Source organism: Mus caroli, unplaced genomic scaffold (assembly GCF_978045245.1).
Source record: "Mus caroli unplaced genomic scaffold, Mus_caroli_1 scaffold_12, whole genome shotgun sequence".
NCBI lineage: Eukaryota > Metazoa > Chordata > Mammalia > Rodentia > Muridae > Mus > Mus caroli.
The window spans coordinates 61,552,994-61,570,776 of NW_028227267.1; the positions used below are offsets into that span (position 1 = coordinate 61,552,994).

A 17,783-nucleotide genomic window follows, 5' to 3' on the forward strand; every position below is an offset into this window, starting at 1 on the left:
AACACTTAGCCTTGGGAGACTGTAATTATCTGAATCATGAATAAAATATAGACGGAGATTTTAGCTTTTATAAAATGTATGCATTTTTAAAGGATCTTGCTAAATAGATCAGGCTGACCTGGAATGAATCATCTTCTGCCTCAGCCTCCACACCTTGCTAAGACCAAGCTTATTTATGTATTATATTCATCTTATTTTACTGGCACAGCCTCTCATGAATCTCAGGTTGACCTTGAACTGGATTCAGGGCCAAGAGTGATGGCCGGCTTCCATCTCCTGAGAACTCCACAGGTGAGCACCATCATACCTGGAGATCATCCAGGGCTTCATGGATGCTAGGCAAGCACTCCAGAGCTGTCTTCTCTTAAAGGTTTGTGAGAGAGTACTTGGTTCTTAGTGATATGAAAGGAGAGAGAGGAAGGGTAGGAGGGAGAGAAGGAAGGAAGTTTGATAACAATTATTAGTTGGTTCTAGCTGAAAGATACATAGGGACAGGAACATTCACAGTCACTAAATCTTAGACACCAAGGGTCCCTGGTGTGTCATTCTCTTTCCTGAATAGTTTCACCAGGGACAAGGGTGTAGGTGATCCAGAAAGAGCACAGATCTATGTAGTCATCCAGAAAAAGCATGGATGGACAGTCTTTTTGCATTTTAGTCAGCAACGGACATTCTGAGGGGAGAGTGGGTTGTGTGTCCTCCTTGAAAACACATCCAGGATATCGGCACAGACATTTTGAAAGGAAAGGAAAGCTGAACCGGGGTGGCTAGCGATTACTAGCACTTGTGGCTCCTACAAAACACAGGGGTTCTGTTTCCAGTCCCTAGATGTTGGTTCATAGCTTCGGTTCCAGAGGATCTGACACATGTGGTACACAGACACACAGACAGGCAAAATGGTTATACGCATAAAATAAAATAAAGAAATATAAAATTAGTGAATCCATTTAAACACTTGAGATAGCTAGAATCCTAGGCCCTGTCTACTTCTTGACTCCTGTGGGGGAGGAGCCTCTCTACCTGGTGAGCGCAGGCTGCTAGGTTCTCTGCAGAGCTGGTCTACAGCACTCCCATTGTCCCTGGAGAAGAGAGAGAAACAAGAAAAGCAAGGCTGAAGACAGCAGAAAAAAAAAAGGGGGGAGAGAGAGAAACGGCAGATGTGGAAGTTTAATTCTGAGGAGAGGAATTTGGAAAGACAAGTTTTTGGAAACGTTGTTGTGTGTTGTGCAATACTCCTTGACTTCTTCCCTTCAAAGAGTCAACAGAGAGGCTGGCGATGCAGCGGCTCACGTGGTGGTGTGCCTGCCTGATAGGCACTGAGCTCCTGGTTCTAGCTCTAGAACTGCAGAAGCCAGGTCTGCTGGTGCATGCCTGTAATCCCAGCATTCTGGGAAGTGGAGGCAGGAGGAACAGAAGTTCCAGGCCATCATCCTTGGTTACATAGAGAACTGAAGGGCAACCATGACAATACATGACAAAGCAGGTAGGCATGAGAAAGGGTGGCAAGATGGGTCACCAAACAGAAAGCCTGAAAACCTGAGGACAATCCCAGGACCCTATGGTGGAAGGAGAGAACTGATTTGTGAGAGGAGTCCTCTCACCCGCACATTCATGTGGTGCTACGTGTGTGTATGCCTGATGCCTGACACACAGAGGGGGAGAGAGAGAGAGAGAGAGAGAGAGAGAGAGAGAGAGAGAGAGAGAGAGAGATTAATAAATAAAAGAAATTTTAAAAGAGAATGCAATAAAAGTACACACAATCTTTTAAAGAAAGCCTCAGCCGGGCAGTGGTGGCGCACGCCTTGATTCCCAGCACTTGGGAGGCAGAGGCAGGCAGATTTCTGAGTTCGAGGCCAGCCTGGTCTACAGAGTGAGTTCCAGGACAGCCAGGGTTACACAGAGAAACCCTGTCTCAAAAAACCAATAATAATAATAATAATAATAATAATAATAATAATAATAATAATAATAAAGAAAGCCTCACATAGTTTTATTGAACCAGCCAACCAGAACAGATCACACAGAAAGAAATGTCAGATTCCAAAATATGTCAACTTGTGGTGCAGTGGTAACATTTTCTGTGTGATGAGGTGAGTCATAACTGGTAAATCATGATTATTTTTGCTAGTCCATAGTAAGTCCATATAGACCTTGCTTGCTTTTCCAGTGTCTCCTTTTGGAAATGTACCTGGTTTATTGTGAGATTTCATCTGAATCCACTGGGGAATGGGGCAGTTTGCTTTTGTGTCTTGGCATGAGTCAGTCCTTTGACTCAGAAACTCTTTTGAGAGGAACCCACAAGGAATAATAGTCCAGTGGAGTCAGACACATATCATGGTCGTGGAGAAAATGAAGAATTGTAAAGTGCTCTTAACTACGGAGCCGTATCTCCAGCTCTAGAAGGCGATGGTTTTTTGTTTTTTTGTTTTGTTTGTTTGTTTTGGTTTTTCGAGACAGGGTTCTCTGTATAGCACTGGCTGTCCTGGAACTCACTTTGTAGACCAGGCTGGCCTTGAACTCAGAAATCCGCCTGCCTCTGCCTCCCGAGTGCTGGGATTAAAGGCATGCACCACCACACCTGGCGAGTTTGAGCATATTTAAGACCTCAAAGCCCACTTACACAGTGACAAACTTTCTTCTATAAGGCCACACCTACTCTAACAAGGCCACACCTCTTAATACTGCCACTCCCTGTGAGCCAAGCATCCAAGCCCATGAGTCTATGGGGGCGACACCTATTCAAACCACCACATTCCACTCCTTGGCTCCCATAGGCTTGTCGTCATAACATACTGCAAAATGCATTTAGTCCAGCTTCAAAAGTCTCTATGGTCTACTACAGTTTCAACAGCCTTTAAATGTCCAAAGTTCAAAGTCTCTTCTGATGTTCATGCAATCTTTTAACTGTAATCCCCTAGGGGGTTAAAAATCAAAAAGCAGATCACATCCTTCCAACATATAATGGCCCAGGATACACGTTACCATTCTATAACACAGGGAAGGGGGCGCAGGGAGGAAATACTGAAGCAAAGCAAGACCAAATCCAGCTGGGCAAACTCTAAATTCTGCATCCCCAGGTCTGATGTCAAAATGCTCTTCAGAACTCCCAACTCCTTTCAGCTTTGTTGACTGCAACACACTTCTCTCTCTTGGGCTGGTTCAATTCCCAGTGAGTAGCTTTCCTTGACAGGTATCACAACTCTGGCATCTCCGACATCTTGGGGCCTCCAAGGCAAGCCAGGCTTCAACTTCACAGCTTCACACAATGGCCTCTCTGGGACTCTATGAAAGGATACCTCGGCCGGGCGTGGTGGTGCACGCCTTTAATCCCAGCACTCGGGAGGCAGAGGCAGGCGGATTTCTGAGTTCGAGGCCAGCCTGGTCTACAAAGTGAGTGCCAGGACAGCCAGGGCTACACAGAGAAACCCTGTCTCGAAAAACAAAAAACAAAAACAAAAAACAAAAAAAACAAAAAAAAAAAAAACAAAAAAGAAAGGATACCTCTTTTTTTTTATTTTGTTTTTATTTTTTGTTTTTTGTTTTTATTTTTATTATTATTATTATTTTTTTTTCTGAGACAGGGTTTCTCTGTGTAGCCCTGGCTGTTCTGGAACTCACTCTGTAGACCAGGCTGGCCTCGAACTCAGAAATCTGCCTGCCTCTGCCTCCCAATGCTGGGATTAAAGGCATGCGCCACCACCGCCCGGTGAAGAGACACCTCTTGACACATGCCTGGCCTCAGGGACTTTTCTTAGTTGCAGAGGGAGATTCTATAACCTCTTTCCTCTCTTCTTGACTCTAAATCCAGAACCACGTGGCCAAAGCTTCCAAATTCTGCTGTTTGTTGGGGCTAGAACATGGCCTTCTTGTTCAATGACATCTTCAGCTCTCTGTTTTTAATGGTTTCCTTCACTGACTATGCTTGACCTTTCTGGAATTTATTCTGTAGACCAGGCTGGCCTTGAACTCAGAGATCTGCATGACTCTGTCTCCTGAGTGCTAAGTTTAAGGGCCTGGACCTAAGTTTTTCTTTAATTCCTTTTCACAAGATGGAAGTTTAGCTAGATGGGATCTTGCCCTGATGTCACTATTCCCTTAATTCCATTTAATATCCTTAATTGTATATCTCCTTGAATCCAGGATTGAGCTCACTTCGCTTCCTGGTGCTCCTTTAGTACTTGAATCACACAGTTCGCATTTTCCTTGCTCAGCTTATTCTGTTTAATCAAACTGTTCTTCATGAGAGTGAACCACAGGAAAGACTCTATACTAGGATGCTTTGAGATTTCTTTTGCCAGTGCAATTAATCTAAATATCTTTACCTTAGCCTCAGGCAGACCCACCCTTTGGATAAGAGCAAGAAGCAGCCACATTCTTTACCAAAATATCACAAGAATAATCTCTAGGTAACATACTAATGTTCTTTTTTTCTGAAACCTTTCTAGCCAGGCCCCCATAGTTCAAATCACTCTCAGCACTGCTATCTTCCACGTTCCTATTAGGATGGCCCATGGAGTCCCACTTAAAGCATCCCACAGCTTTCCTAATCTAAAGTTCCCAAACCCACATTCCTCCAAACAAAACCACGGGCAGGCCTATCACAGCACTACCATAGTCCCTGGTACCAATTTCTATCTTAAGAGTTCACATAGCTGTGAAGAGGCACCATGACTATTGGTTTGAATAGGGATAGACCTCTTCAAACTACCACACATACCAAGACATATAGAAGCCATTAAGTTAACCAAGTGGTGGTTTGCTTGTTGGAAATGGGTTTAGCTGATGCCAAAGCAAACGATGATAGTCATTTCCCCAGCTTTTAGTATTTATTGTAAACTTGTTGGCTAAGTGAGCTTTGGAGTTTGCCTTTGGTGACTAGTTTTGGTCATGAGGTAAGCCATAGGTGCTACAGTGGGAAATACAAGAGAGGGAGAGAGAACACCGTAGGACTGTCTGAAGTGGACTAAAGTCCTCTGAAGTGCTAAAGGAGAGAATGTGTTGCTACCGGACATTTCTCTTGTCTCCCAGGAGGCACTGAAGCAGTCCGTTGCGCTGTGGGAGAGGGTGGGTTGGGATTTGGTAAATCAGCAGTTTATAAGTGTGAACACTGTGAGGTGGGCCATGCCTGAGACAAGCTTTGGAAAATCAGAGTACTCCCAAGTGGATAGTACAAACGGGTAACTGAATAGGACTTTAATAATTCATAGAGTCTCTATCAAAACGAATTAAAAGGTTTACTAAAGCAGGATACCATCTAATGTCTAATGAATTGCAACTTGAGAGAATCAGTGCGGTGATAGATAGATAGCTATGTGAGGAGGCTGAGACCTAGAGTTCTAGGAATGTGTTTGACTCTCAAAAACAAACAGGCTAGAGAGATGGGGCAGCAGCTAAGAGTGCTTATTTCTGTTCCAGAGGACCTGAGACCTGAGTTGAGTTCTCAACCTCTGTATTGGGCAGCTCACGACCACCAGTGACTAATGCTCTAGTGGATCTGCCACCCTCTTCTGGCCTCTGGTGCTACTGTACACGCACATCACACACACACACACACACACACACATTACACACACACACACACACACACTACACACATAATTAAAAATAAAAATTTTTAAACAAACAAACAATCCTAAAGTAGGACCCAGTTTTTTTGTTTTTTGTTTTTTTAACCTAAACTTTGAGTTTAAGAAAATAGGCACCATTGTTCTAAGACTTAGATTCTCCTTCAAATGTAATTTCTCAAGATTAAATAACTTAGTGGAAAAAGTTTCTTCCCTTTCATAGATCAGGACACTTTTCTTCACGTAAGACTCCACCTCTTTGTTTTAATATATATTCTTTTTATTAGGTATTTTCTTCATTTACATTTCAAATGCTATCCCAAAAGTCCCCATACCCACCCCCACTCCCCTCTCACTATTGCCAAATTGGGAACCCAGTTCTAGCACACCAGGCTTGGGGGACAAAGTGCTTCAAAAATAATGTAGCTACCTTAAAAACAAGACAAAACAAGACAAAACAAAACAACTAATTTTGTGTGTGTATATGTGTGTGTGTGTGTGTTCCCATGGGTACCCATGTACTCATGTCAGTGGAAGTCAGAGGACAACCTGCAAGAGTCATTTCTCTTATTTCCCTTTATTTGGGTTCCACAGATTAAACTCAAGGTCACTAGGCTTGACACAAGGGCCTGCACTTGCTAAACCATCTTGGTCTACACATCTTGTTTTATATTGTGACGCTTTTTATTGCTCTGAGTTTTTTCCCTTGTGGGTGGGAAAAGCTGCCCCAGGCCTTATTAAGGATCTTCTATGGGAAGAGCCTTCCTTCAGGGGTCATAACAGAGGACATCCCCAAGTCCCCCCATCAGGAAGCACACAAATGGGACTGAGTTGAATTAGTTTTTGTCATGTGTAATTTGCCTGTATCTGGGAGGCTCCGGAGTGACAGCCGTGAAGACAGCCAGAAGGCAGTGTGGAAATCTTGCTGTTGGTCTTCTAGACCTCCATAGCGAGTTGATGTGTCTGGGAGTCACAGTCCTTGCACCTTCAAAGTGGTCCTGTTCTGGATCTTATCATTCTGCTTCCAGCACCAAGATAAACATACTTTTCATCTCTGTCTTCTGCCCTCACTAGAAAGCAGGCAGCGTTGTCCGGGATGAATTTCCTGTGTCATAGAAACCACAGAAGCATAAGATGATAAAACCATATGTGCATATACAGCCTGCCTGGGGTTACACATTCCCTTATACCCACAGTCCTTAGGGCTTGGGTATTTTTTTTTTCCCTTTATTGAGCATGGATTGTTGCTGAGTTTTAGTTGCAGAGACTAGTAGAGGAAGTAGGCGTAGAGCTGAGCATTTGAGCACTGGAGTGCCTCCCGCTGTCTACACGTGTAGGAGTTTGTCCGAGAGAAAGTGTCATTGTACAGATTTACCCCGGGGACTTCAGGTACACCCTTGAGTTTTGAACAACCTCACAACCTGTCAATCCTCTAGCAATGGAGTACAAAGCCTATTCCTTCCAGAAAAGCCTTAAGACAAGTAGATTAGAGAGAACTGCCATTGGCCCCGGGCGTGTTTGCAAACTATTCTCTTTAGAACTTCTGACTCTTGCAGTCCTTAGAGTGAGAAGTGCTCTGGATAGATGCTGCCCCCTCTCCTTTTTTGTCCACTAAGATCCACCATGGCTTTTTTCAACCAGAAAAAAGCACTCAAAATGCTACAAGTACAAAAAATAGCATATTATTCTTTCCATCTGAAACTCACTACCTGGTTCTGAGAGGACCACAAAGGAAGCTGGGTTTAGAAGTGTGTACCTAAGAGGCATTAGCGGCTCCTGCTTTGACTAAAAAAGAAACTAAGCCCAAACTACGGAGCTGATAGATATCTTGACTGTCTGCTTTAGAGAAGCTAAATTCTGGAGGGGGTTTAAGAAATTAAAGTTGTGGTTGACTCATGAGTACCTCCCTATACCCTTTTTTCATTTCCATGTGTGTGTGAAGTATGAAGGTGTATATGCACATTTGCATGTGTTTTGATACATGTGTGCACAGGCATACATATGTATGTGTGTACCATATAGATGTGTGGACATGTGTGTGGAGGCCCAAGGTTGAGGTTGGGTTGGATCAGAAATTATCCCCCATCTCTCTTCCACTTTGCTCATTGAAGCAAGGTCTCTCAATCAATCCCAGAGCTTGTGAATACAGGTAGGATTGCTAGCTATCTTGCTCTGGGAATTCCCCTGTTGCTAACTTCAGAGTCTGGGATTACAGGCAGGCTATCTATTCCTCCTGGCATTTACATTGGTGTTGGGGATCTAAACTTTAGCCTTCAAACTTGCTAAACTGTTTTAATCACTGAACCATCTCTTTAGCCCATGATTGACTAGTCAGACCCTTAGTTTCTGATTACTTACTGAATATCTACTGTATGCTAACCACTGCCCTAGAGAGCCAAGGATACAGCACAAATAAAATCCTTGTTCTCGTTGAACTTGTAGCCAAGCAGCTGGTGACAGATTGTCAGGTGGTAATGAGAGCTAAGACTATGGAATATCTCTGGGTAAAGGGATGGGCGGTGCCGGTGCAGTTTTAGATATGTTGGGAGGAAAATGTCTTGTGTGTTTGAGCAGAGATGTAGTTAAATACTAGGCTTCTAGAGGAAAATCAGTCTAGATTCTAAATAAGCAATTTCAAAGAGGCCAAGGTGGGGGCTGGTTTGAGAAACAGCATGGAGCTGATGTCACTGGGTAGGCCAGGACTTCATGGCCTAAGATCACATGGCTTTGGAGGGAGGGGATGGAGCCCTTGGAGGTTTTGATTGGAAGAGTGGTCCAAAGGGTCCCTGCATTTGCCTGGGTGTTATGTAGATTGTAGAGAAGCAACAGAGAGAGGGTTCCATTACAGAAGTCCAAGTAGGAGAGATGGTAGCTGGTTCAGAGAAGCTGTGCTGGATATAAGCAGCTGGAGCCAATAGGGTTTTTTTTTCTTTTTTCTTTAATTAATGTCTTACAGAGTTTGAAACAGGAAGGGAGGAAGGAAGGAAGGGAGGAAGGAAGGAAGGAAGGAAGGAAGGAAGGAAGGAAGGAAGGACATGAGATAAAGATGTTTCCAAGGATGTGTGCTGGTTTCCAGAGAGCTAGACGAATGCTGTCATTTACTGAGGTGGGAGGGAACAGATTTGTCGAGGGCCAACAGAAGTCTGATTCTGGGCATGGATCCCCCCCCCCCCCTCCAGCCCCAGGTCTAATAGACAACCAAGTTGGGATGTCAAGCAAGAATTGGTGGTAAGAGTTTGGAGCTGGGTAGGAGGTGGTGGCTCATACCTTTAATTCCAGCACTTGGGAGGCAGAGGCAGGCGGATCTCTAGGTGTTTGAGGCCAGGCTGGTCTACAGAGTAAGTTCCAGGATAGCCAGGTTTACACAGAGAAACCCTGTTTTGAAAACAACAACAGGGGCTGGTGAGATGGCTCAGTGGGTAAGAGCACCCGACTGCTCTTCTGAAGGTCCAAAGTTCAAATCCCAGCAACCACATGGTGGCTCACAACCATCTGTAATGAGATCTGACTCCCTCTTCTGGTGTGTCTGAAGACAGCTACAGTGTACTTTCATATAATAAATAAATAAATCTTAAAAAAAAAAAAAAGGAAAACAACAACACCAACACCAACAATGGGGGTTTGGAGTTCAGGAAACCAAGTAATAGAAAGCCTCACCTAGTGGTATAGGCTGAAGATCCAGTTCACACTGGAAGTTTCATTCTACTCTAGATAAATGGCTGAGAGGCCGGGCGTGGTGGCAAAAGCCTTTAATCCCAGCACTCGGGAGGCAGAGGCAGGCGGATTTCTGAGTTCGAGGCCAGCCTGGTCTACAAAGTGAGTTCCAGGACAGCTAGGGCTATACAGAGAAACCCTGTCTTGAAAAACAAACAAACAAACAAACAAACAAACAATGGCTGGGAGCTTCCCAAGAGTCCTGGAGCCCACAGAGCATTTAAAGTGTGCTTTGAACCGAGGAGCACCTTGACCATAGATCACTGCTACTCTCTCCTCAGATGCCATCAGCATCTCCATCTAGCAACCACTGTCTAAGGCCCCATGCAGGACATTGCCTATATCATGGACAATGAGACTGACCTGCAAATCTTTAGTCTTGTAGGAGATTAAGATGAAAGAGTGGAGATTTCAGTGAGGAGGGTGTAAATTGAGGGTGCTCTGACCCTGGGAGAGGCACCTCCTCCTGCTTTGGAGGCCAAAGGAAGCACACCAGAGAACTTGCTCCCCAAGTGTTTCTGCTTAGGGATGAGCAGGGAGAGCCATGGAAACCAGTGAGTGTGAACAGAGAACACAGCCAGTGACAAAGGAAGACATGCGTTCTGCTGAGCAGCTGAGTGTGAATAGAGTGTACAGAAAGCAGAGAGGGAGGCAGGTGGTGGCTCACCAGGAGGGGTTCTATGGGCAGTGCTGGATCTGTATTAGAAAAGCTTCAGGCAGCCTCTGGGAAGCCTTAGGCAGAACTAAGAGGTTAAGGGAAGGATAGATTGGAGAAGCCAAGCCTGTAAGCAGTAGAATCAAGAGTCTGAGGAGGGTGACCATTTTAGGCTCATAACTGCCCCAAATATGACCTATTCCTGTGTCTGTATAGCATTAGGTAGGGGTGGGGACAAAGGTCTGGGTCTGCTTTGCATAAGCTGATAGGAGATAGTCTTCAAAGGGCCGGTTACTTGAATGGAAGGAAGGCAGAAGGTGCCAGCACTTTTGTAGAGAGCCAGGGTGTGGGAGAAAGGAAGGTCAGCAGGCCAAAGATGAGACAGCCCTCATCATGGGCAAGCCCTTTAATAGAGGGAAGCAGAAACAACAGGACTACAAACTCCAAATGTCAGTCTTTGCAAGCACAGTTGGCTTGGCATGCACTGGGCTGCATGTGTGTATTCAGGGCCAGGGACTGGCTTCTGAGGGAAGGTGCTTCATGCTGGGTGTTTGTGTTGAGACCAGGCATCTGTGATAATGGGACATTCTGAGTTGGGGCTAAAGGGAGGCACTCTGGGATATATACTATAGCAGTAAAAAGGGATTTGCATCTAACATATGCTGGGAGAAGACATATGTCCCTGAACAGCCTGTGATACCAAGAAGAGATTTCAACCAGAACAAGCCATGGGCTCTGTTCCTATTCAGAGTATGGCTCACTTTGCACACAGTGAGGCATGTGTTTTGTCAACTAAGCGAGCATCCCAGTTTGATCAAGACTCAGTCATTCTAGGAAGTGTACGTATGTTTGGCTAAAACTTTAAATGAAGGGCTAGAGAGATGGCTCAGTAGCTAAGAGTACTGGCTGCTCTTTCAGAGGTCCTGAGTTCAATTCCCAGCAATCACATGGTGGCTTACAACCATCTATAATGGGGGTCTGGTGCCCTCTTCTGACATGCAGGTATATAGGCAGATAGAACACTCATATACATAAAATAAACAAATCTTTTTAAAAAGTTTAAATGAGATAGTTTAAGAAAAATAAAAAAGGTGATGGTGGTGCACACCTTTAATTCCAGCACTTGGGGTGAAGAGGCAGGTCAGTCTCTGAGTTCTAGGCCAGCCTGGTCTACAGAATGAGTTCCAGGACAGCCAGGGCTACACAGAGAAACTGTCTTGAAAAACAAACAAATAAATGAGTAAACAAATATAAAAATAAAAAATAAAGAAAAATGAATTCAGGCTGGGGATTTAGATCGGTGGTAGAAAGCTTGTCCAGCAGGCTCATTGCCCTGGGTTTAATCTCCAGTACTGCAAAAATAAATTAGTAAGTAAATAAATATCAGTAATGGTGGTACATAAATGTGATCCTAGCACTCACGATGCAGAGGCAAGTGGATTTCTGTGAGTTCAAGGCCAGTTGGGACTATACAGAGAGGCCCTGCCTTAAAAAAAAAAAAGCAAATAAATAAATAAATAAATAAAAATTATAAAAAGAAAAAAATTGGGCTGGAGATGTTGCTCAGTTGGCAGTACGATTGCCCAGTATGCACGAATGAAGCCCTGGGTTTGGTTCTCAATGAAACATAAATGGATGTCGGTGCCTGCCTGTGACCCCTGTTCTTGGGAAGTGGTAGAACCCTTGTTTATCTAAAAAGTTCGGTGTAGGCTTACCTACAATGCTAAAGACCCTGTCTCAGAAAACACAGTTAAAAGGTGTAGGCTTACCTACAATGCTAAAGACCCTGTCTCAGAAAACACAAACAAAAACCGAAGCCAGCCCCTCATCCCTTTACAGAGCCTAGCCGTTTAAATCTTGCCATGTCGCTCATACTCCAGCTGGAGACCTACTCTGTGTATACAACTTTCATTTAGCTCAACAAGCACTTCTGGAGGCCCGGATTTTACTCTGAAGACTCACTTGTCTCAGACACCCTAGTCCCTGGGCTACAGTGATCAATTACGGGCTTTGTTTTCTGTATTGCTCAATTCTGAGTGAGCAGCAGTCTGCTCTTGAGGAGGCCAAGTGTTCCTTGGGGCAGAGACTGTATTGCAAACTTCAGGGTGATCAAGAAAGACTTGAGAGGAGGCACTGACTATACAGAAGCATTTGGGGACAACTGGAACAAGAACAGAAAGCCATGCATGGACTGCATATGTCCCTTTAATCATAAAGTGTACAATTCCAATCCACATCTTCATGTTAAGGGAAGGCTTTGTGTATTAAATAAAGTCATCGCTGTGATTCCCTACAACACTTTATTCTTATTTGGAAACAGAATTGTTTCCTGAGGTTGAGAATTAGAAGGGAGAAGCAGTCTTGGGTGAACTACACCCTGGGCAGGCTGATCCTAGAGCAGGTAAGGCAGGCATTTGAAACTAGTTAATTCATCCGTGTGGGGCTGTCTTGTGCACAGCAGGATATTGGTGGAGTCCTTAACCTTCAGCAGCTTAGATGACAGTGGGAAATCACCCTCCTAACACCAGTAAAAATATATCTAGATATTTTAAGGACAAATTAATATTACTAGGGACAAAAAAAAAAAATCACCCCTAGTTGTGAATCATTTCCTGTAGGAATTTTGATTCCAGTTGGATAATTTTATTTCAACAAATAGTTGAGGGCAGGAAAAAGGACATACTATTTGTTTTTAAATGTATTTATTGAATATGTACAGGGCTGGAGTTGATTCCCTCTGCTATGTTGTGCATGCTGGGGCTCTAACTTGTGACATCAGACTTGGTCACAGCAGCGTTACCCAGGAGCCCTCTTGCCGGTTCCCAGGACATACTGTTTTCCCTTTGCCGTGAGCTAGGCACTATCTCTAGTTACACTGCTTTGTTTTATAGATCAAGAAGCTGATGTGTTTAGGGTTGAACCTGCTGAAGATGCCAATGCTAACTCAGCTCTTAAAATGGGATGTGATTCCCAAGCTTTACTAACTCTCCACGGCCTCCTAGAAACACAGGAAGTCCAAAATTGGAGGTGAACTGCAACTTCGAAGTATTTTAAAACTTTTTTTTTTTGATGAGGGAGGGGCTATTACTCTTTTACTCATTAAATTTGATTGTAAACACACACACACACACACACACACACACACACACACACACACACACACACACACACACACAGAGACATTCGCACACACCCCTCTCCACCGTCCTTGGCCTTATCTAGAAAAAACACAGAACTACACAATGGAACCGCTTCGATTCTCCCTGTTACAAATTATCCAAAAGCCAGAGCCTAACGGTGCCAAAAAGCAACCGGTATTGTTTACACAAGGGTTGAAGGCTAATAGTTAACTTTCTCCTATTTAATTCCAGAAACAGTAAACATCGCCTCGCGCTACAACTACAAACGAATAAAAGTCATAAAACTGGAGAAGAACACTCTTGGTCCAAAGCGAAATGGAAAGGTTGGGTTTTCAAGCGCTTCCGCCCTCGCGCGCCGCCTCCCGCTACCCGGCCTCGGGTCCCTGTCGCCCTAGCCAAGCTCCTGTCCCTGGCGCCTAGAGCTTCTGGCTTCCTTTCCCGCCCTGGGGCGCGCTGGAAAAACAACAGCTAGAAACTTTGGTTGGGTTTGCAGTTCAGTTGGGGGCGGCGGCGGCGGGGTGGGGGGGAACCAAAAAAAAAAAAAAAAAAAAAAAAAGGAGGCGCGGGGGTAGCAGATACGCTAGTTCGGTTCCGGGTGGTGCTGAACGTTCGGATTTCGGGGTGGGGGCTGGGGAAGTGGGTCACAATTCGGTCAGGTTCAAGTGCGCATGTGTGAGAGGAGTCGCTCCAGCACTTATTGAGCGCCCACTGTGTACCGCCAAGCAGGGTGTGTGGAGCGCGCGCGCGCACGTCCGGGGCTGGGGCTGGGGGCGCGCGAGCCGTGCGCGCGCGTGGCCGGGGGTGTGTCCCCGCGTTTGGCTGGCTCGCGGGCGGACTGGCTGCGAGCGGCTCGGCGCGCTCCCTTCCCGGGCGGGGGAATCCGGGCCGGGTTGTGGCCGCGGCCGCGTACGTGAGCGCAGTGTCCCGGAGAGGGAGGGCAGGCCAGGTGGGCGCGAAGGCGGCGGCGCGGGAGGCGGCGCAGTGCAGGGGCCGCGCCGGTGGCGGGCAGGGCCGCGGCCGCTGCAGGGAGCCGAGCTGTCCGGGTCAGTGGCCGGCCGAGGTGAGCTGCGCGCGGGACCTCGCAGGGGTTGCAGCCCGGGATTGGGGCCGACAGCCAGGGGTGGGTGGGAGACCCAGGAGGCTCACGCGGCCCGGGCGGGACCGGGGCTGCTGCGGCGCTGGCGGGGTGACTGGGTGGGGGTGGCCGCTCGCCCTCTCACGCGTCGCCTTGTTTATGTCGCGGGTCCTACGGCCGGATCTCCCTCCCAACTTTGAGTGGTGGCCGGGAGTGGCCTCGCGGGGCCACACTGACCTGTTAACCTGCTCCCTTTCCGGCTGATCCGTCAGCCCTGCGCTATGCGCGCCCCTGCCCTCTCCATAACCAGAGAGTGCGGTGCTGCGGGACTGGCCTCGCGACACACCCTCTCTCAATCCCCTTCTTGCGGCCCCTTTCGCCGCCCCCTTGGCTCTAAGCCTTCCGGGCTCACCCTGGGTCCCTCCCTGGCCGTGGCACTGTGGGCCTCTGGAGTAGCCCATGGGGGCCTGCAAAGGGAGTTTGTCATGGGCAAACAATTCCAAGGCTTCCTGCCTGGGAGTTAAGGCTCTGCACCTTCACTTTAGGGCCCACTTGGAGATCTAAAGAGACCCACCTGCCAGCAATCTTGCGCGAGCCCTGTTTTTCCATCCCTCCCTTTCCTGTGGTTCTGGAGGACTTCCACCAGGCATGGGTTCCCATGATGCCAGGCCATGGCACAGGGTCTATCTATAGTTCTTCACTGCTTTCTGCAAGATCCCTTAACAGAAAGGTGTAAAGTGGAGCAGTTTGTTTCAAACTGAGCAATCAACAGGTATTGTAGCCTGAGGACAGCCTTCTAAGGGGGGGGGGTGTAAAGAGAGGTTCTTGCTTTGGAAGGGTGAAACACAAGGGAATTGGTTAGCCCACATGTACCTCTGAGAAGCCACTCTGCCCTCTTCCCACTGCCAAGCTTTCTGGATGATGTTGAGAGGCACGTGAAAAGTCTAAGGTCTCTGAAAGCTACAAGAGGAGAGAGAAATGATTTGAGAGCTCAAATGTAAATGAACGTGCAAGGGCTACAAAGTTACTGTGCACGCTCAGGCACAGGAGGCATGGGAGATAAAGGTGGGGAAGGGAATACGGAACTCAGTTTAAAATAATTTCCACCTGTGGATAATTCCCTGGCAAGACTCAGTCAGAAGGAGGAGTTCGCAGGTGACAAGTTTGCAAAAGGATGTCCAAGGGCTTGCTTGTTTTGGTGAGAAAGGCAATAGAAGACTCGTAGATAACTCCCGTCGGGGCTTGTAATCTCTTGGAGGACATAGAAAGACTTGAGCATGTGAAATAGGACTCCAGATGGGGCACAGTTAGTTGTCACAATGCCAGGTGCAGAACTGGGTGCTGTTGGAGGTCACAGGGAGGGAGGGAGCTATGGACTGGGATTACCAGGCCTGGGCTGTGTGTCCTTCAAAGATGAGATTTATGAAAATGGGCTACAAAGTGGAGATGAATATGGGTTTCTCTAGAGACCAGGAGATGGCCTTGGCCCTCCTGGAATGTTACCTGAACAGTAAGAGAGAGGAACAGTGACTGAGATTGTGAAAGTCCTAGAAAGTCAGACTGAGGAATTGGACTTTTATCCAGGGTGGACTGGGAAGACAGTAGACCAGGGGATGAGGTAACAAGGATATTGGTAAGGAGTTTTGAATCTGATGTTAGGAGACAGACCAGTAAAGTAGCCTGTTGCACTTTTGGAGTGCTGTGGGTTTGGACTTGGTTTTCCTGGAAGACACTGCGGAAGACACTGCTGCTGCTGTTGGAGTAATCTGTTGATGGAGTGGGTGAAGGGAAGAAATGAATAGGAATTAAATCCTGGAGGAAGCTGATCACACACCAGGGCCTGGAGCTGCTGTAGTTGGTAACCGGACTCTAAAATGTGTGTTTTGCAGAGAAGATAATTGCCACTTGGGCCCTAGAGAAGTCTCTTTTGTTTTATCTGGAAGTAGGTATGTAGGTGTTAGTAACTGTGGCTCTGATAGGTGGGAGCCCTGGAGCAGAGGGTATGGAGACCTGTCAGGGAACTCAGAGAGCAAGCTCGGAGTTGTTTTGGTCGTAGGAGCAGCAGAGAATTCATGCAGGACTGAGGGTCTGACCTGCAGGGCTTCTGTTTTGACCTTTTACTGGACACTGTCTGGATTTGGCCCTGGCTGTGGAGGAGCAGTGCTGGGGAAATGAGGCCATTTATTATAAGCAGGGGTGGGGGTGGAGGGAAGTGGGGTGGGCTTGGCTGGAGGAGAATGTTATTAGGCTCTGCTTCGTGCTGAACTTTACTCTTTACTGAGATGTGAAGGTAAGTGTCCTGCGGTGTTTGTGCAGAGAGGGATGAACAGCAAGACAAGTTAAAGGAAGACAGAGGAATTGAGGACCGTCTGTGGGCCTGGTTTATCCCAGCCCCCTCCAGTAACCCTGTCTTAGGATTCTGGTGAGAAGGCATAGAAGGGAGCTTGCACTTTTTTGAATTTTTTTTTCCTGTCCACTGGTGTCTGCTCTCTTTTTTGCAAGAGTGACTTAGGGTGATTTGCTGAACAAATCCCCCAAGCTTCAGCGTGCAACATCTGCATTTGAAGAATGGTTGCAGAAGGCTGTGGCATGAGCTGGGATCTTCGTTTCAGCTGCTTACTTCTCTGAGATGCAGAATCAGTGAATTGAGGGGAAAAGGGGCTTGAGGGATGGGGCTGGAGGCCGTCAGGGCCGTGTTCTCTCCTCCTTTCTCCTGTTCTTTCCTTTGGTTCCTTTCCCTTTCTACCTTCCTCTCCTTTTCTCTTCCCTTGTCGTCCTCCCCTTCTTTTCCCTTTCCTCTATTTCCTTCCTTTTCCTTCTTTCTCTTCAGTCCTTCTTGCTCTGTAACCCAGGAGCCTTGAATTCACAGCAATTCTCCTGCCTTGGAAGGCCTGAGCCATCACAGGCATTTTTTCCTTATAGTGACAGTTGTACAGAACAGACAGAAGTGAATTCTTTGGCTCATTGTAGGGCATTGTTTGTATGCAGTTGTGACTGTGACTGTGACCTAAGGTAAGAAAGTTGAGAGCTGACAAGATGGCTCAATGGGCAGCGGGGCTTGCCGTTGAGACAGATGATCTGACTTTGATTCTCAGAATTCACATGGTGGAAGGAGAGAACCAACTCCTCTAAGTGCAGACACACACACCACACACACACACACACTCACACACTCATAATCTCTAAAAGTAAAATAATGAAAGGAAATTTACATCATGGCTTTATATACCTAATAGTGGATGTAAAACTCTATTTTAGTTTGTGAAGTCTTACCTCTTTTCTTGGTGCAATCTTCGACTATTTTTTATTATCTGTCCTGTTGCTTTTGTTTCCCACCAAGTTGATCCAGCCACTCTCTAGTGGAATCATAATCCACTCACAGTTTGAGATGCACTGGGAGGCTTTCCACATTCTTGAACTAGTTATGAAGCTGTCTGTGTGCAGAGGTACACCTCCCAGGGCTGAAGATAGCTGGAAGCCCAACAAAGAGGTGAGGGTTTATGGTCTATTTGGAGAGATAAGATATATCCTGGTGAAGGGGCAAGGCAGAGTGTTAAATGCCACTATGAAGTGGGCAGAGGAGGGAGGGCAGTCCAGTGGTGTGTGCTGATGGGCCTGGGAATAACCAAGTCCTG

At 46.5% G+C, this 17,783-nt stretch overlaps 1 protein-coding gene across 6 annotated transcripts in view; it reads left to right on the plus strand.

The window, feature by feature from the left end:
- Window positions 1-1,355: 1,355 nt before the first annotated feature.
- The window catches only part of Znf395 (zinc finger protein 395), a 53,286-nt gene continuing 36,858 nt past the window's right edge, over window positions 1,356-17,783 (plus strand). For 2 of the 6 annotated variants that reach the window (XM_021182242.3, XM_029469004.2), the window contains exons 1-2: window positions 1,356-1,483; window positions 13,305-13,396. In XM_021182242.3, coding sequence (XP_021037901.1) covers window positions 13,389-13,396 — 8 coding nt within the window. In that variant the 5' untranslated portion in view covers window positions 1,356-1,483; window positions 13,305-13,388. Of the gene's footprint in view, window positions 1,484-13,304; window positions 13,397-13,631; window positions 13,801-13,885; window positions 14,134-16,369; window positions 17,639-17,783 lie in introns of those variants that run through there. The other 4 variants (XM_021182245.3, XM_021182243.3, XM_021182244.3 and 1 more) reach the window with 4 other exon arrangements.